The sequence below is a fragment of the Kogia breviceps genome, chromosome 3 (genome assembly GCF_026419965.1).
Source record: "Kogia breviceps isolate mKogBre1 chromosome 3, mKogBre1 haplotype 1, whole genome shotgun sequence".
In the NCBI taxonomy this organism is placed as follows: domain Eukaryota; kingdom Metazoa; phylum Chordata; class Mammalia; order Artiodactyla; family Physeteridae; genus Kogia; species Kogia breviceps.
The window spans coordinates 99554216-99569034 of NC_081312.1; the positions used below are offsets into that span (position 1 = coordinate 99554216).

The window sequence follows — 14819 nt, forward strand, 5'->3', positions numbered from 1 at the left end:
ACATGCATCCTTCTCAAACTATTCCAAAATATAGCAGAGGGAGGACCACACCCAAACTCATACTACGAGGCCACCATCACCCTGATACCAAAACCAGACAAAGATGTCACAAAGAAAGAAAACTGTAGGCCAATATCACTGAGGAACATGGATTAAAAAATCCTCAACAAAACACTAGCAAACACAATCCAACAGCACATTAAAAGGATCATACACCATGATCAAGTGGGGTTTATCCCAGGAATGCAAGGATTCTTCAATATATGCAAATCAATCAATGTGATAAACCATATTAACAAACTGAAGGAGAAAAACCATATGATCATCTCAACAGATGCAGAAAAAGCTTTTGAAAAACTTCAACACCCATTTATGATAAAAACCCTCTAGAAAGCAGGCATAGAGGGAAGTTACCTCAACATAATAAAGGCCATATATGACAAACCCACAGCCAACATCGTTCTCAATGGTGAAAAACTGAAACCATTTCCACTAAGATCAGGAACAAGACAAGGTTGCCCACTCTCACCACTCTTTTCAACATAGTTTTGGAAGTTTTAGCCACAGCAATCAGAGAAGAAAAAGAAATAAAAGGAATCCAAATTGGAAAAGAAGTAAAGCTGTCACTGTTTGCAGATGACAGGATGCTATACCTAGATAATCCTAAAGATGTTACCAGAAAACTACTAGAGCTAATCAATGAATTCGGTAAAGTAGTGGGATACAAAATTAATGCACAGAAATCTCTTGCACTCCTAAACACTAATGATGAAAATTCTGAAAGAGAAATTAAGGAAACACTCCCATTTACCACTGCAACAAAAAGAATAAAATACCTAGGAATAAACCTACCTAAGGAGACACAAGACCTGTAAGCAGAAACTATAAGACACTGATGAAAGAAACTGAAGATGATACAGATGGAGAGATATACCATGTTCTTGGTTTGGAAGAATCAACATTATGAAAATGACTCTACTACGCAAAGCAATCTACAGATTCAATGCAATCCCTAACAAACTACCACTGGCGTTTTTCACAGAACTAGAACAAAAAATTTCACAATTTGTAGGGAAACACAAAAGACCCTGAATAGCCAAAGCAATCTTGAGAAAGAAAAACAGAGCTGGAGGAATCAGGCTCCCTGACTTCAGACTATACTACAAAGCTACAGTAATCAAGACAGCATGGTACTGGCACAAAAACAGAAATAGAGATCAATGGAACAGGATAGAAAGCCCAGAGGTAAACCCATGCACATGTGGTCACCTTACATTTGGTAACAGAGGAAAGGATATACAATGGAGAAAAGACATCCTCTTCTATAAGTGGTGCTGGGAAAACTGGACAGCTACACGTAAAAGAATGAAATTAGAACACTTCCTAACACCATACACAAAAATAACCTCAAAATGGATTAAAGACCTAAATGTAAGGCCAGACACTATAAAACTGTTAGAGGAAAACATAAGCAGAACACTCTATGACATAAATCACAGCAGGATCTCTTCTGATCCACCTCCTAGAGTAATGGAAATAAAAATAAAAATAAACAAATGGGACCTAATGGAACTTAAAAGCTTTGGCACAGCAAAGGAAACCATATAAACAAGATGAAACGACAACCCTCAGAATGGGAGAAAATATTTGCAAATGAAGCAATTGACAAAGGATTAATCTCCAAAATTTACAAGCAGCTCATGCAATTTAATATCAAGAAAACAATCCAAAAATGGGTGGAAGACCTAAATAGACATTTCTCCAAAGAAGACATACAGTTTGCCAACAAACACATGAAAGGATGCTCAACATCACTAATCATTAGAGAAATGCAAATCAAAACTACAGTGAGGTATCACCCCACACCAGTCAGAATGGCCATCATCAAAAAATCTACAAACAATAAATGCTGGAGAGACTGTAGAGAAAAGGGAACCCTCTTGTACTGTTGGTGGGAATGTAAATTGATATGGCCACTATGGAGAACAGTATGGAGGTTTCTTAAAAAACTAAAAATAGAACTACCATATGACCCAGATATCACATTACTGGGCTTATACCCTGAGAAAACCGTAATTTAAAAAGAGTCAGGTACCACAATATTCACTGCAGCTGTATTCACAATAGCCAGGACATGGAAGCAACCTAAGTGTCCATTGACAGATTAATGGATAAAGAAGATGTGGCACAAATATACAATGGAATATTGCAATATTACTCAGCCATAAAAAGAAACAAAATTGAGTTATTTGTAGTCAGGTGGATGGACCTAGAGTTTGTCATACAGAGTGAAGTAAGTCAGAAAGAGAAAAACAAATACCATATGCTAACACATATATACGGAATCTAAAAAAAAAAAGAAAAAAGGTCGTGAAGAACCTAGGGGCAAGGCGGGAATAAAGATGCAGACCTACTAGAGAATGCACTTGGAGACATGGAGAGGGGGAAAGTTAAGCTGGGATAAAGCGAGAGAGTGGTAGTGTATATATGGACATATATACACTACCAATTGTACAATAGATAGCTAGTGGGAAGCAGTCGCATACAAGGAGATCAGCTCGGTGTTTTGTGACCAGCTAGAAGGGTGGGATAGGGAGGGTTGGAGGGAGGGAGATGCAAGAGGGAAGAGATATGGGTATATATGTATATGTATAAATGATTCATTTTGTTATAAAGCAGAAACTAACACACCACTGCCAAGCAATTATACTCCAATAAAAATAAAAAAAAAAAAGATGTGGCACATATATACAATGGAATATTACTCAGCCATAGAAAGAAACGAAATTCAGTTATTTGTAGTGAGGTAGATGGACCTAGAGACTGTCATACAGAGTGAAGTAAGTCAGAAAGAGAAAAATAAATACCATATGCTAACACATATATATGGTATCTAAAAAAAAACATGGATCTGAAGAACCTATGGGCAGGACAGGAATAAAGACACAGACATACAGAATGGACTTGAGGACACAGGGAGGGGAAGGGTAAGCTGGGATGAAGTGAGAGTGACATGGGCTTATATAGGAACAAATGTAAAATAGCTAGCTAGTGGGAAGCAGCCACATAGCACAGAGATCAGCTCAGTGCTTTGTGACAACCTAGAGGGGTGGGATAGGTAGGGTGGTGGGAGATGCAAGAGGGAGGATATGTGGATATATGTATATGTATATGTATAGCTGATTCACTTTGCTATAAAGCAGAAATGTAAAGCAATTATACTGCAATAGAGATGTTAAAAAAAAAAAAAAAAAAAAGAATCCACCTGCCAATGCAAGTGACATGGGTTGGGTTCAATCCCTGGTCCAGGAATATCCCACATGCCGCAGAGCTACTAAGCTCGTGCGCCACAACTACTGAGCCTGTGCTCTAGAGCCTGTGAGCCAAAACTACTGAGCCCATGTGCTGCAACTATGGAAGCCCATGTGCCTAGAGCCTGTGCTCTGCAGCAAGAGAAGCCACCATTATGAGAAGCCCGTGCACTGCAATGAGGAGTAGCAGCCACTCACCACAATTAGAGAAAGCCCAAGGGCAGCAATGAAGACCCAATGCAGCCCCCCAAAAAAGAAACAGCAACTATCAAGATAATGAACAGTTAACCCTGAGAGAGCAAAAACTGGGTAGAAACGGAAGTAGAGTTGAATGAACTCATGAAAGAAATAAAAAGACAGTAAAGGTCTTTGGTGTCACAGTGGTTGGGAGTCTGCCTGCCAGTGCAGGGGATGCAGGTTCAGTCCCTGGTCCGGGAAGATCCCATGTTCAGTGGAGCAGCTGCACCCATGCAACACAACTGTTGAACCTGCGCTCTGGAGCCTGTGAGCCACAGCTGCTGAGCCCACATGCCGCAACTGCTGAGGCCCATGTGGCTGGAGCCTGTGCTCCGTGGCTGGAGAGGACACTGTGGTGAGAGGCCCCTACTTGCTTTGACTGGAGAAGGCTGGCGCGCAGCAGCTAGGACACAGTAATCAATCAATCAATCAATCAATCAATCAATCAGAAAGTGAAATGAAGATTAACTTATGAGACATCTAAGGGAGAAAAAGCACAAATGGAAAATTTAAAGGGGACAAAAGCAGGAAGATAATAAAAACTATAAAATGATATAAAGAAACAAGCAAAAAGGGTCAGAGAGAAGGTAGTTGAAATGGACAATAGGAAAAGAAAAAACCTTGTTTGTAATGGCAGTCCCTAAACAAGAAAAACAAAACAACAGAACACAATATTTAAAACTATCATCCAGTAAAACTTTTCAAAAATAAAGCAAGACCAGAATTTACACATTGACAAGAGTCCTGCAGATATACAGGATAATTAATCTGTAATGATCGATTTAAAGACATATCTTAAACTTTAAATATAAAGAAGAAACTCTGAAGGCATGCAAGTAAAAACATCAAATAAGGGCAAGAGATTTAGACTGGTAATAGACTTACCAACAGTAACAAATAAAGTAAGATAACAATAAAATAGCACTTTCAAAAAACTCAGAGAAAGAAAACATGAATCAAGAACTTTATATGTAGCCAAGATGTCCCTTTGAACGTCAAGGCTATAGAAAGATCTTGGGGAATTCCATATTGATGGCCCTTCGTAAGTAATCTACTAAGGGGAAGAGCTTCATCCAACTAAGAGATAAATGGAAACTTCTGCAAAATATTTGAAGTGATAATTTAATACATTTAATAATAGATCTAAGACAAAAACAAAGGTAGGGACTACAGTGAAAGAATCATATATAAAATTACATGTTCTAACAAAGTAGAAATACAAGCCTAAAAAATAGGAGTAGAAGGGAATAGAGACTAGAATAATTCATCAACAGTTGTGTCACAATAGGTGAGAATTAATATTATTTATTTAAAAATGACTAGAGTATAATTGGTTAAATTTTAAAAGATTAAAGGCATTTTTAAAAGTTATATATAAATGTAAACAATCAACAGAACAAGAACACAACCTCTCCTAAACATCAAAAGAAATTTACACAAATAAAAGATCAAAGAAAAGTAACAAACACAGCAAATTTAACATAATAATAACAAAATTATAAGAAAGAGTGGAGAATTAATCTATCAGTTACATCAATAAATATGGATAGATTTAACTCGCCTATTAGGGAAAAATTTTTTAATTTGGCTCACAAAGCAGGGCCCAACTATACTGCACAAAAAAACACACCTCTAAAGAAAAGGATCCAGAAAAGCTAAAACTAAAGGGGTGAGCAAAAGTATCCTAGGCAAGTGGAAATAATAAGAAAACAGAGGCTGTGATATTATTATTTATGTAGGATTCAAGTAAAAAACATGGAATCTGACAAAGGACACTTCTTAATACTAAAAGCCACAATTCACAATGAATAACAGGAGACAACACATTCTGTATAAGACAGATCAAAAATAATAAGGATACAGAAGGCAAACAACATAATTAATAAGGTAGAACTTACAGATATATATTGAAATTTTATACTCTGAATAGAGAATATACCTTCTTATCAAATACACATTCAACAAATAACAAGTGTTGGCAAGGATGTGGATAAAAGGGAACCCTTGTTCACTGTTGGTGGGAATATAAATTGGTATGGCCACTATGGAAAACAATATCGAGGCTCCTCAAAAAATTAAAAATAGAACTATGATATGATCCAGCAATTCCATTTGTGGGTATTTATCCAAAGGAAAAAAACCCCACTAATATAAGATATATTCACTCCAGTGTCCACTGAGGTATTATTTACAATAGATAAGCTACAGAAGCAACCTAAGTGCCCATCAATAGATGACTGGGTAAAAAAGATGTGGTATATATAAACAATGGAATATTAGTAAGCCATTAAAAAAATTAATTCTTGTCATTTGAGACAACATGTACGGATCTAGAGGGTATTATGCTAACTGAAATAAGTCAGTCAAAGACAAAAACTGCATGATCTCACTCATATGCGGAATCGAGAAAACAAAACAACCAAACTGAACAAAATGAAAACAGACTCATAGATACAGAGAACAAATGGGTGGTTGCCAGAAGGGAGGAGGGGAGGAGGGTAGGAGAGGTGGGCGAAATATGTGTAGGGGATTAAGAGGTACAAACCTCCAGTTTAATAGTAAACAAGTCATGGGGATGTATATACAGCATAAGGAATATGGTCAGTAATATTATAATAACTTTGTATGGGGACAGATAGTTATGAGACTTATCATGGTGATCATTTCATGATGTATGCAAATGTCAAGTAATTACATAGTATATCCAAAAGTAACATAATATTGTACATCAACTATATTTCAATATAAAAAGTGCACATGGTACATTCACAAAGACTGATCATATACTAAGTAACGAAGAAAATACCAGTAAATTTGATCAAATAGAAGCATCATAAAGTCTTTCATCAGAATACAATAAAACTAGAACTAACAAAAATTTTAAAACAAAAAAGGTTCTTCATCTGAAAACTCAAAAATTTTTATTAAACAAGTTTTGGGTAAAACAAGAAACTAAAATTATAGATTTTCTTAAAAAATAATAAATCCTTTACATATTAGAATAAACAAGATACATCTGAAGTGTGATCAGAGGAAAAACCATAGCCTTACAAACCTGTATCGATAAAAATAAATAAATGAATTAAATTAACCACTCAAAAGCTAGAAAAATAAGAAAGTAAATCAAAAAATGCATAATAAGATAAATAATAAAGGTAAAAGCAGAAATCAGTGGAGAATGAAAAAAAAAGTAGGTATAATAAATAAACCAAATCCTGTTACTTTGGAAAAAATTAACAAAATAGATAAACGACTAGGTAAGGGAAAAAAAATCTACAAAATAAGAAATGACAAAAGGGAAATAAGCATTGAAACAGAGAATTTTTTTAAATCATTAAACTACTTTCCAGACCTCTAGGCAAATAAATATGAAAGTTAGCTGAAATGGAAAAAACTAGTTGCCAAAATTGCCCCCATTAGACAGAAAGCTTTAAAGACTAATTTTCCTAGAAGAAATAAAGGAACTTATAATGAAAGAATTATGTCAAAGATGGTTTCATAGGGAAATTCTACCAAATCAAACAGTGGAGAGTTGCAATGCTATGAACTGTCCCTGACTTTTGGGGGGAATAAAATACACACATTAATACTAAGTGTATGGAGTTCCCTGGTGACCTAGTGGTTAGGATTCTGGGCTTTCACTGCCGTGGCCAGGGTTCAATCCCTATTCGGGGAACTGAGATCCTGCAAGCCATGCGGTGCAGCCAAAAAAAAAAAAAAATCAATAAAAAACTGAGAACAAAACTGAAAATCAGAAAGACCTAACAGGTTTGAAGAAATTAAACAAAATCAAATAGAAAACAGTATATTAAAAAATAAGTAAATACCAAGTGTATTCAATAGTGTGGCTGCTGTCCTGGGGCCACCAATATAAACTTTTTATGTCATAAACTTTGTTCTATTCAGCTGGTTTTCCAACTTGTAAGACCCTCAAAATCACCAGCCTAGGCCCTAAAATCCTATAAATATCCTTTCCTGACTTCCCCTTTCTGAGAAATTACTAAGACCTAGTCAAGGTGGATTTTCCCTTACTGTAAAATAAGCTAATAAATTTAGCCTTGATAAATGGTTTTTTTCTGGCAGTTTTTTGTGGAGTGGACAGTAAAGAGAAGGAAAATTCAACACAGATAAGGATTGAAGAGTATCTCAGAGAAAAACAAACAGACATAGTAATATAAGAAGTATAGGAGTTTGGGGGGGAAATGAAAAACTTAGTTTTAGCATACTGTAGATAAAGTCAACAAATTCTGGAGAGCTATTTGGGAGTCATACCCATGGAGATGATTGCTTTAAGTCTAGCGAACGGAAGAAGAAACTATACAGAGAAAACTGTTACCTATACCAATCCTACAAATAAGGGATAGAAATGATTTTATTAACTCATTCACCCATCCAGATGATTCAGAGACTAAAAAACAATATGAAAGTCACCTTAAAAAGATTGCTTAGCAGTAATATTCCATTGTATATATGTGCCACATCTTCTTTATCCATTCATCTGTTGATGGACACTTAGGTTGCTTCCACGTTCTGGCTATTGTAAATAGAGCTGCAATGAACACTGTGGTACATGACTCTTTTTGAATTATGGTTTTCTCAGGGTATATGCCCAGTGGTGGGATTGCTGGATCATATGGTAATTCTATTTTTAGTTTTTTAAGGAACCTCCATACTGTTCTCCATAGTGGCTGTATCAATTTACATTCCCACCAATAGTGCAAGAGGGTTCCCTTTTTTCCATACCCTCTCCAGCATTTATTGTTTGTAGATTTTTTTGATGATGGCCATTCTAAACAGTGTGAGGTGATACCTCATTGTGGTTTTGATTTGCATTTCTCTAATTAGTGATGTTGATGTTCTTTTCATGTATTTGTTGGCCATTTGTATGTCTTCTTTGGAGATATGTCTATTTAGATCTTCTGCCCATTTTTGGAGTGGGCTGTTTGTTTTTGTGACATTGAGCTGCATGAGCTGCTTGTATATTCTGGAGATACATGTACCACAATGTTCACTGCAGCACTATTTACAATAACTAGGACATGGAAGCAACCTAAATGTCCATCAACAGATGAATGGATAAAGGAAATGTGGCACATATATACAATGGAATATTACTCAGCCATAAAAAGAAACGAAATTGAGTTATTTGTAGTGAGGTGGATGGACCTAGAGTCTGTCATACAGAGTGAAGTCAGAAAGAGAAAAACAAATATCGTATGTTAACACATATATATGGAATCTAAAAAAAAAAAAGATTCTGAAGAACCTAGGGGCAGGACAGGAATAAAGATGCAGATGTAGAGAATGGACTTGAGGATATGGGGAGGGGGAAAGGTAAGCTGGGACAAAGTGAGAGAGTGGCATGGACATATATACACTACCAAATGTAAAACAGATAGCTAGTGGGAAGCAGCCGCATGGCACAGGGAGATCAGCTCGGTGCTTTGTGTCTACCTAGAGGGGTGGGATAGGGAGGGTGGGAGGGATACGCAAGAGGAAGGAGATATGGGGATATATGTATATGTATAGCTGATTCACTTCGTTATACAGCAGAAACTAACACACCACTGTAAAGCAATTATATTCCAATAAAGATGTTAAAAAATAAAATAAAATAAAACATGGTAGGTATAAAAACTATGTGAAAACAGCATACAGAGACTAAACAGTTACTCAAACGGCAGAGTTAAAAGTAGGAAGTTTAAAAAAAACACTAGTCATAAGGAGGGAAACTACTACTCTCACCTCAACTCCTCCACAGCAGGTAACAACTAATTAATAATTCACCAGCTCAGGAGGTAATGCTTATCAAATCCCCTTCAGGTAATTCATTTCTAACTGTCTTTATCTCATTAGATCAGTTATTTCACAACTGGAAAGGTCAGTGGATGGCTTCCTCGAAGACAGACACACTTCTTAGCAAATGTCAGTTATTAAATCACTTTGTCCAGAGAAAAAACAAAAACTATCCAGTTCTTTAAAAAATCATGTGCCCAGAAAATCAAGCCCATTTAAAATCCTGAAGATATGTGGATTTTGAGAATTCAGTAGATTCAGTTTAGAAACAATTAGACTTCATTTTTCACAAAATCAGATAACATTAGAACATGGCATATTTTCAAGATAAACAAACAGAAACACACTTTAAAACTGTCCCTACCCTTCCCACCCCCAACCCCAGTAAGTATCTATCAGCATATTCTAAAGAGCAAAGCTTCGTCATGCAAGTGTTCACCAGAAGCAACCACCACCACCTATTCCTAAAAAAGCTAGTGATGAAACAGAAGGACAGTGAGAAAGCTGGAGAGGTGACTAACACACTGTGCAGGAGGGTGCTCTACAACTACTGGCATGCAGTGACTGTCAAGCAGGTGAACAGAATCACAGGCAGAGACTACCAGCTAGAACCCTTAAAGGGGCTGAATGCTCCAAGCAGAAAGCCCAACTTCCTGGTTCATCTCAGTAATTCTCAGTGAGAAAGAATTCTACCACCAAAAGGACTAAGGTTTGTAATAAAGGAAACTCTCAGGAACAAAACAGCAATTATAAATGCTAAATTCTTCAACAAATGAAAAATCTATGTACACTTTGGAGAATAATTTAAGCATGTTCCCTATTTACACTAAAAATACATAGCAGTGCTTTTCATTAAAATTAGTTTGCTCCATTACATAATTTCATCTTTAACAACTAAGCATATGATAGAGTATATTTCATTATTTATAACTCAAAAATAGGGCACCTCCAAAGTGGAGTTATTTTATCCTACACTGAAGAGAACGCTTTGGTTCTAATTATATATATCAATGGATATACAGGCTGCAACTTTTACATTCCTACAGTTTGGCTCAGGGTAATGACTCATTTGTCTAATTAGAGAACTGGTCATGCATTTTTCTGTTTTTGTTGTTGTTTTTATTTTTTCTTTCTTAGAATATCAATATTATCATTTAAAAACTGGGTCCATCTCCAATAAAAGATAAAGACAATGAGAATATTCTGGAACTTAGCAAAAATTTTAATTAACTAGGTCTTTGGAACAATCAAACAACTTTTAAAACAGTTCAAAGATAAAATATTTAATGAGTCAAAAGAAGACCATCCTAAAATGTTTCTCCCATAATGAACAGATAGATACTAAAGAAAAACATTAGAGACCCAACTTAATTAAGGATATGCACGGAAATAAAATGCATATCATTCCACCTCCTCAGTGATAATGTTCTAGTACATAATAGACATACAGGGTACTCATATTGTATTTTCCAGGACAATTCCAAAATCAAACACTTTATACCCATAAATACATTTGTACTTATCAAACTATATATGCCTAATTTGGGTTGAGATATGATAATAGTTATTTTCTTAATGCAGCTTTATTCAAACATAACTCCAATGTTGTAATTTGTGATTAAGACAAATTCACATTACCTATAGCCTTTTAGTTGGCTGGGTTGGCCCAGGGGAGACATTTTTGGCATTGCTTGTTAAATTTTTAAAAATTCATGTTTATTTTCTATTACTAAAAAATGCAGAAGGGAAGCAAATTTAAAGCCAAAAAGAAAAGAAAAGAAAAGAGAATACCATTTCAGTTAAAAGCTACTGGATTATTTTTTATATACCCTATTCACTAGACCATGGAAGGATCAAGAAACTATGACCAGCAGGTCAAATACAGCCCATTGCCTGTTTCTGTAAATAGTTTTACTGGAACACAGCCATGTGCCTTTGTTTACTTATTGCCTATGGCTGTTTCCACTCTATAGTAACAGAGTTAAGCAGCTGCAACAGAGACTGTATAACCCATAAAGTCTAAAACATTTACTATCTGGCCCTTTACAAAAAAAAAATTTGAGGCTCCCTTCTCTAGACCTTTTAAGATATAACACAGAAAACTCCTACATTAGTGTTAAGTTAAATAACTTTAATATTTTTTTGCCTAATTTATGATTTGACATATACTGTTAAAGTGCCCTTTATCCAAGTCCTATTAAATTAAGGTTTAGCTTTACTTGCTTTGTTCACTGAGGTTTCCCATGTACAAACCATTATACGGAGAAGAAGCTGTGAAGGTTAGCTTTAGATTAGCAAAGACTATTCCCATCAGACTTGCTTGTTGCCTATTTTTCTTATATTGCTGTAAAATTACCATTTCGGAGTCACTGTGAGAGGCCTGACCCAGGCTGGGTGCAGGCCCTAGCTCAGAGTGAGAAGCTTGGTCAAGGGAGAGAAGGGGCTCAATAATGTCATCGTAATCATCTTCCTCTGTATCCCCCTCCCCATCGGCAAAAGTACCTCTAGTCAAGAAATCGGAGCGCGTCCGCGCCATTCGAGCTTTCTTTTTATGGGCCGGTCTGGCAACCTGCTTGACCAAATGATAAAACAAATAACACAAAAATGTTTTGTTTTGGTTTTTGGGAGACGATGCCAATGAAAGAAATCAGAGAGCTCATGAATTTCTCGAAACATCCCCTCCACCCCTGTGCCCTTTCCACTAGAAGTGACAGTGATAACCAAAAGCAATCCATATTCATTACTCTGGACAAAGAATAAGAATGGAAGCTAAATCTATACTCTTCTTCTCCATAGCCAAGGAAGTCATCTTTCACTGCCATAATGAGTCACCAAAGTCACTTGCATAAATTGCCTTCTTTTCCTCAGCAACTTCTTTTTTGTAAATATAATCTGGATTTTTAGGCACCCTTCCCTGCCTGAAGTACTCTCTAAGTGTAACAGACTTAACTCATGGCTTCTTTCTCTATAAACACTTGGGAGTAAATGAGTAGATGAGGTGCTCTACCTACAAGAATAATAATTTCCAAAACAGCGTGCACCTATTTTGCATAGAAGATAAATAAAACAAAAGTCAATACTTACCTCTCCTTGGCCCGGCCCAGTTAACTTCACAGGTTTCCAAGCTGGTTCATCTTGTTTATGGAGTTGAGGATTTCCACTGTTTAAGGCTTCCTTGGTGACACTTAGGATAAAACAACAGGATTACATTTCAATTCCTAGCAGATATCCCATGGCAGCAGTCTTAAAAGTATAGCAGCATGAAATATAGTCTAAAAAGTCAGGTCAAAGAAATGGATTTGATAATGAGAAAGGGAAAATACCAAATCCCCAAATCTTCAGAATCAGTCTCAGAAGAAGGGGCCTTTACTCTAATCATTATAAAATACCTGATAAGTAGCCACCCAGTGATGAGGACCTCATTACTTTGTTTTATACTGAGATGGTCCTACTGATAAGCAAATTTTCATTCTGAAATCTCTTTGTAGCTTTCATCTGTGGTCTTAGTTTAAAATTTTTAGAATAAAATCAACACTGGCAGAATAAGAAATTGTTATCAAGCTAAAAGAAGTATGCCCCAAACCGTAAAGATGGTATACTGTTAGTCTGTGAAAATTTAATTCTGCTTGAATAACCACATGATATGGCTGCTTTATCATTAAATTCTCTGTAGAAATGAATGTCTGTGTCTGATGAAAATATGAACAGAACCTATACTTTTATGGCCCCAATTATCGTATTAACTCAGAACCATGAGTCTTAAAATTTATCAATAACAGGACTGTAAACTCACTGAAAATCATATCTTACCTTCTAGCATACTGCTGGGTTTAAAGTAGACACTAACTTATAATACCATTTGGCAGAGTAATTGCCCTTGCATTCAAAATCTTCCACTTAATTTTATAAATGAAGGCCTAGGTTATCTTGTCCTTTGGCCTATGCAATAATCCCTAAACAAAGCTAATTAGATGTCAATCTTTCTGATAGCTAAAAGCTTCACAGAGATCTCCCTTCTGACCAGTGTACAATCAAGTCCAGCAATCCTAGGTTGTCCTGAATAACCCTTTTGGTTATTAAAAATCTCTCTTGCCACAGTTGAGCCATTTACCTTCGATTTTTTTCTCCAAAAGAGAAACAATTAATAGGACCTTTGATAGCACCTGACCACCCTAACTAACTTTTAAACTCACAGCATTTTCTCTAAGTTTCTCCATGATTTCTTTTTTGTTCTCCCTTACTAACCAGCTGAAGACTAAGATGTACTTATCACCACTATGGCATAGAAAGGACACAAATCTAATGTTACTTCCTAATCATGACATCCAATGCTGATTTCTAAACAGGAAACTCAAATTCTGGTCTCAGCTGTTTCTCTAAATATGTGACCTTATACAAGTCATTTCACCTCCATGGGCACCAGTGACCTCGTCTATAATATGCGGGAACTGGACTAGATATTATAACTTAGACACACTAACATTTATGATTCTATAAAATGCTAATGTTTCTAGTATTACTTATAGAACAAGAGAAGATGTGAAGTATGAATTTTACTTAACCTTTCATACAAACAATCTAATATATAATCATTTTGAAGATACACAAACATTAATAAGGTAAAGCAAACTAGGTCAAGTAGCTATAAGACTTTATCTTGGCAAAATGATAAAAGGAATAATTCACAAGGATGATTAATGTTTTTGAAATCTGTAAGTCTTCTACAAAACAGATTCATGGATGTAACAACTACGCATGTACACACACACTCAGGCACACCCCTCACATAACTAAAATTAATCAGAATGACAGAAAATAATATGTTTTTAACATTCTCTGGTGGGCTTATATGCTACACAGAGTCTGAACTTCTGGGCACTCTCTAGGTTAACGCACAGCACTAGGATCTCAAGTTGTCCTGTAGTCCAACTGCATTTCATACTCCTCTAAAAAAATTCTTAGTGGAAAAATAAAATATCAATGATCTCTTGCCCATATTTACAAGGAGTTCCTATAAAATCTGTACTCTTAAAGACTGACAGAGTTAAAAGTTTAGGTTATGATGAGAAAAAGTTATTTTCAGAGTTAACATGAAATTTAACTTTTTTAGCCCTAAGATATAGCCCTCCTTTCATTTAAACAGTGATATTCTCCCACAAGAACAGAAAGAATTCACTGTATACATAGCCTTAATATAAATATCTTAAATTTTATTAAATTTAAGATATTTTGTTTTTATGTACCACTTAAGAAATGCTTTCTCACAGCTACCACTACTTAAGACAACTTCAAAGAATAAAGAACTTCCACTTATGTGAGGTATTTAAAGTAGTCACAGGGAATTCCCTGGCAGTCCAGTGATTAGGACTCCATGCTTTCACTGCCAAGGGCCTAGGTTCAATCCCTGGTTGGGGAACTAAGATCTCACAAGCCGCGCAGACAAAAATAAAAATTAAAAAATACATACAGTAGTCA

General features: G+C 35.8%; 1 protein-coding gene across 16 annotated transcripts in view; it reads right to left on the reverse strand.

Annotated features, from left to right (window-relative positions):
• MYO9A (myosin IXA) overlaps positions 1–14819 on the reverse strand; it is a 279561-nt gene that overhangs the window by 71967 nt on the left and 192775 nt on the right. For 8 of the 16 annotated variants that reach the window (XM_067029270.1, XM_067029272.1, XM_067029275.1 and 5 more), the window contains 2 exons: positions 12429–12528; positions 11701–11916 (listed from right to left, as the gene is read on the reverse strand). In XM_067029270.1, the coding sequence (XP_066885371.1) occupies positions 11701–11916; positions 12429–12528 (316 nt within the window). The remainder of the gene's footprint in view (positions 1–11700; positions 11917–12428; positions 12529–14819) is intronic. The other 8 variants (XM_067029279.1, XM_059055969.2, XM_067029273.1 and 5 more) reach the window with 2 other exon arrangements.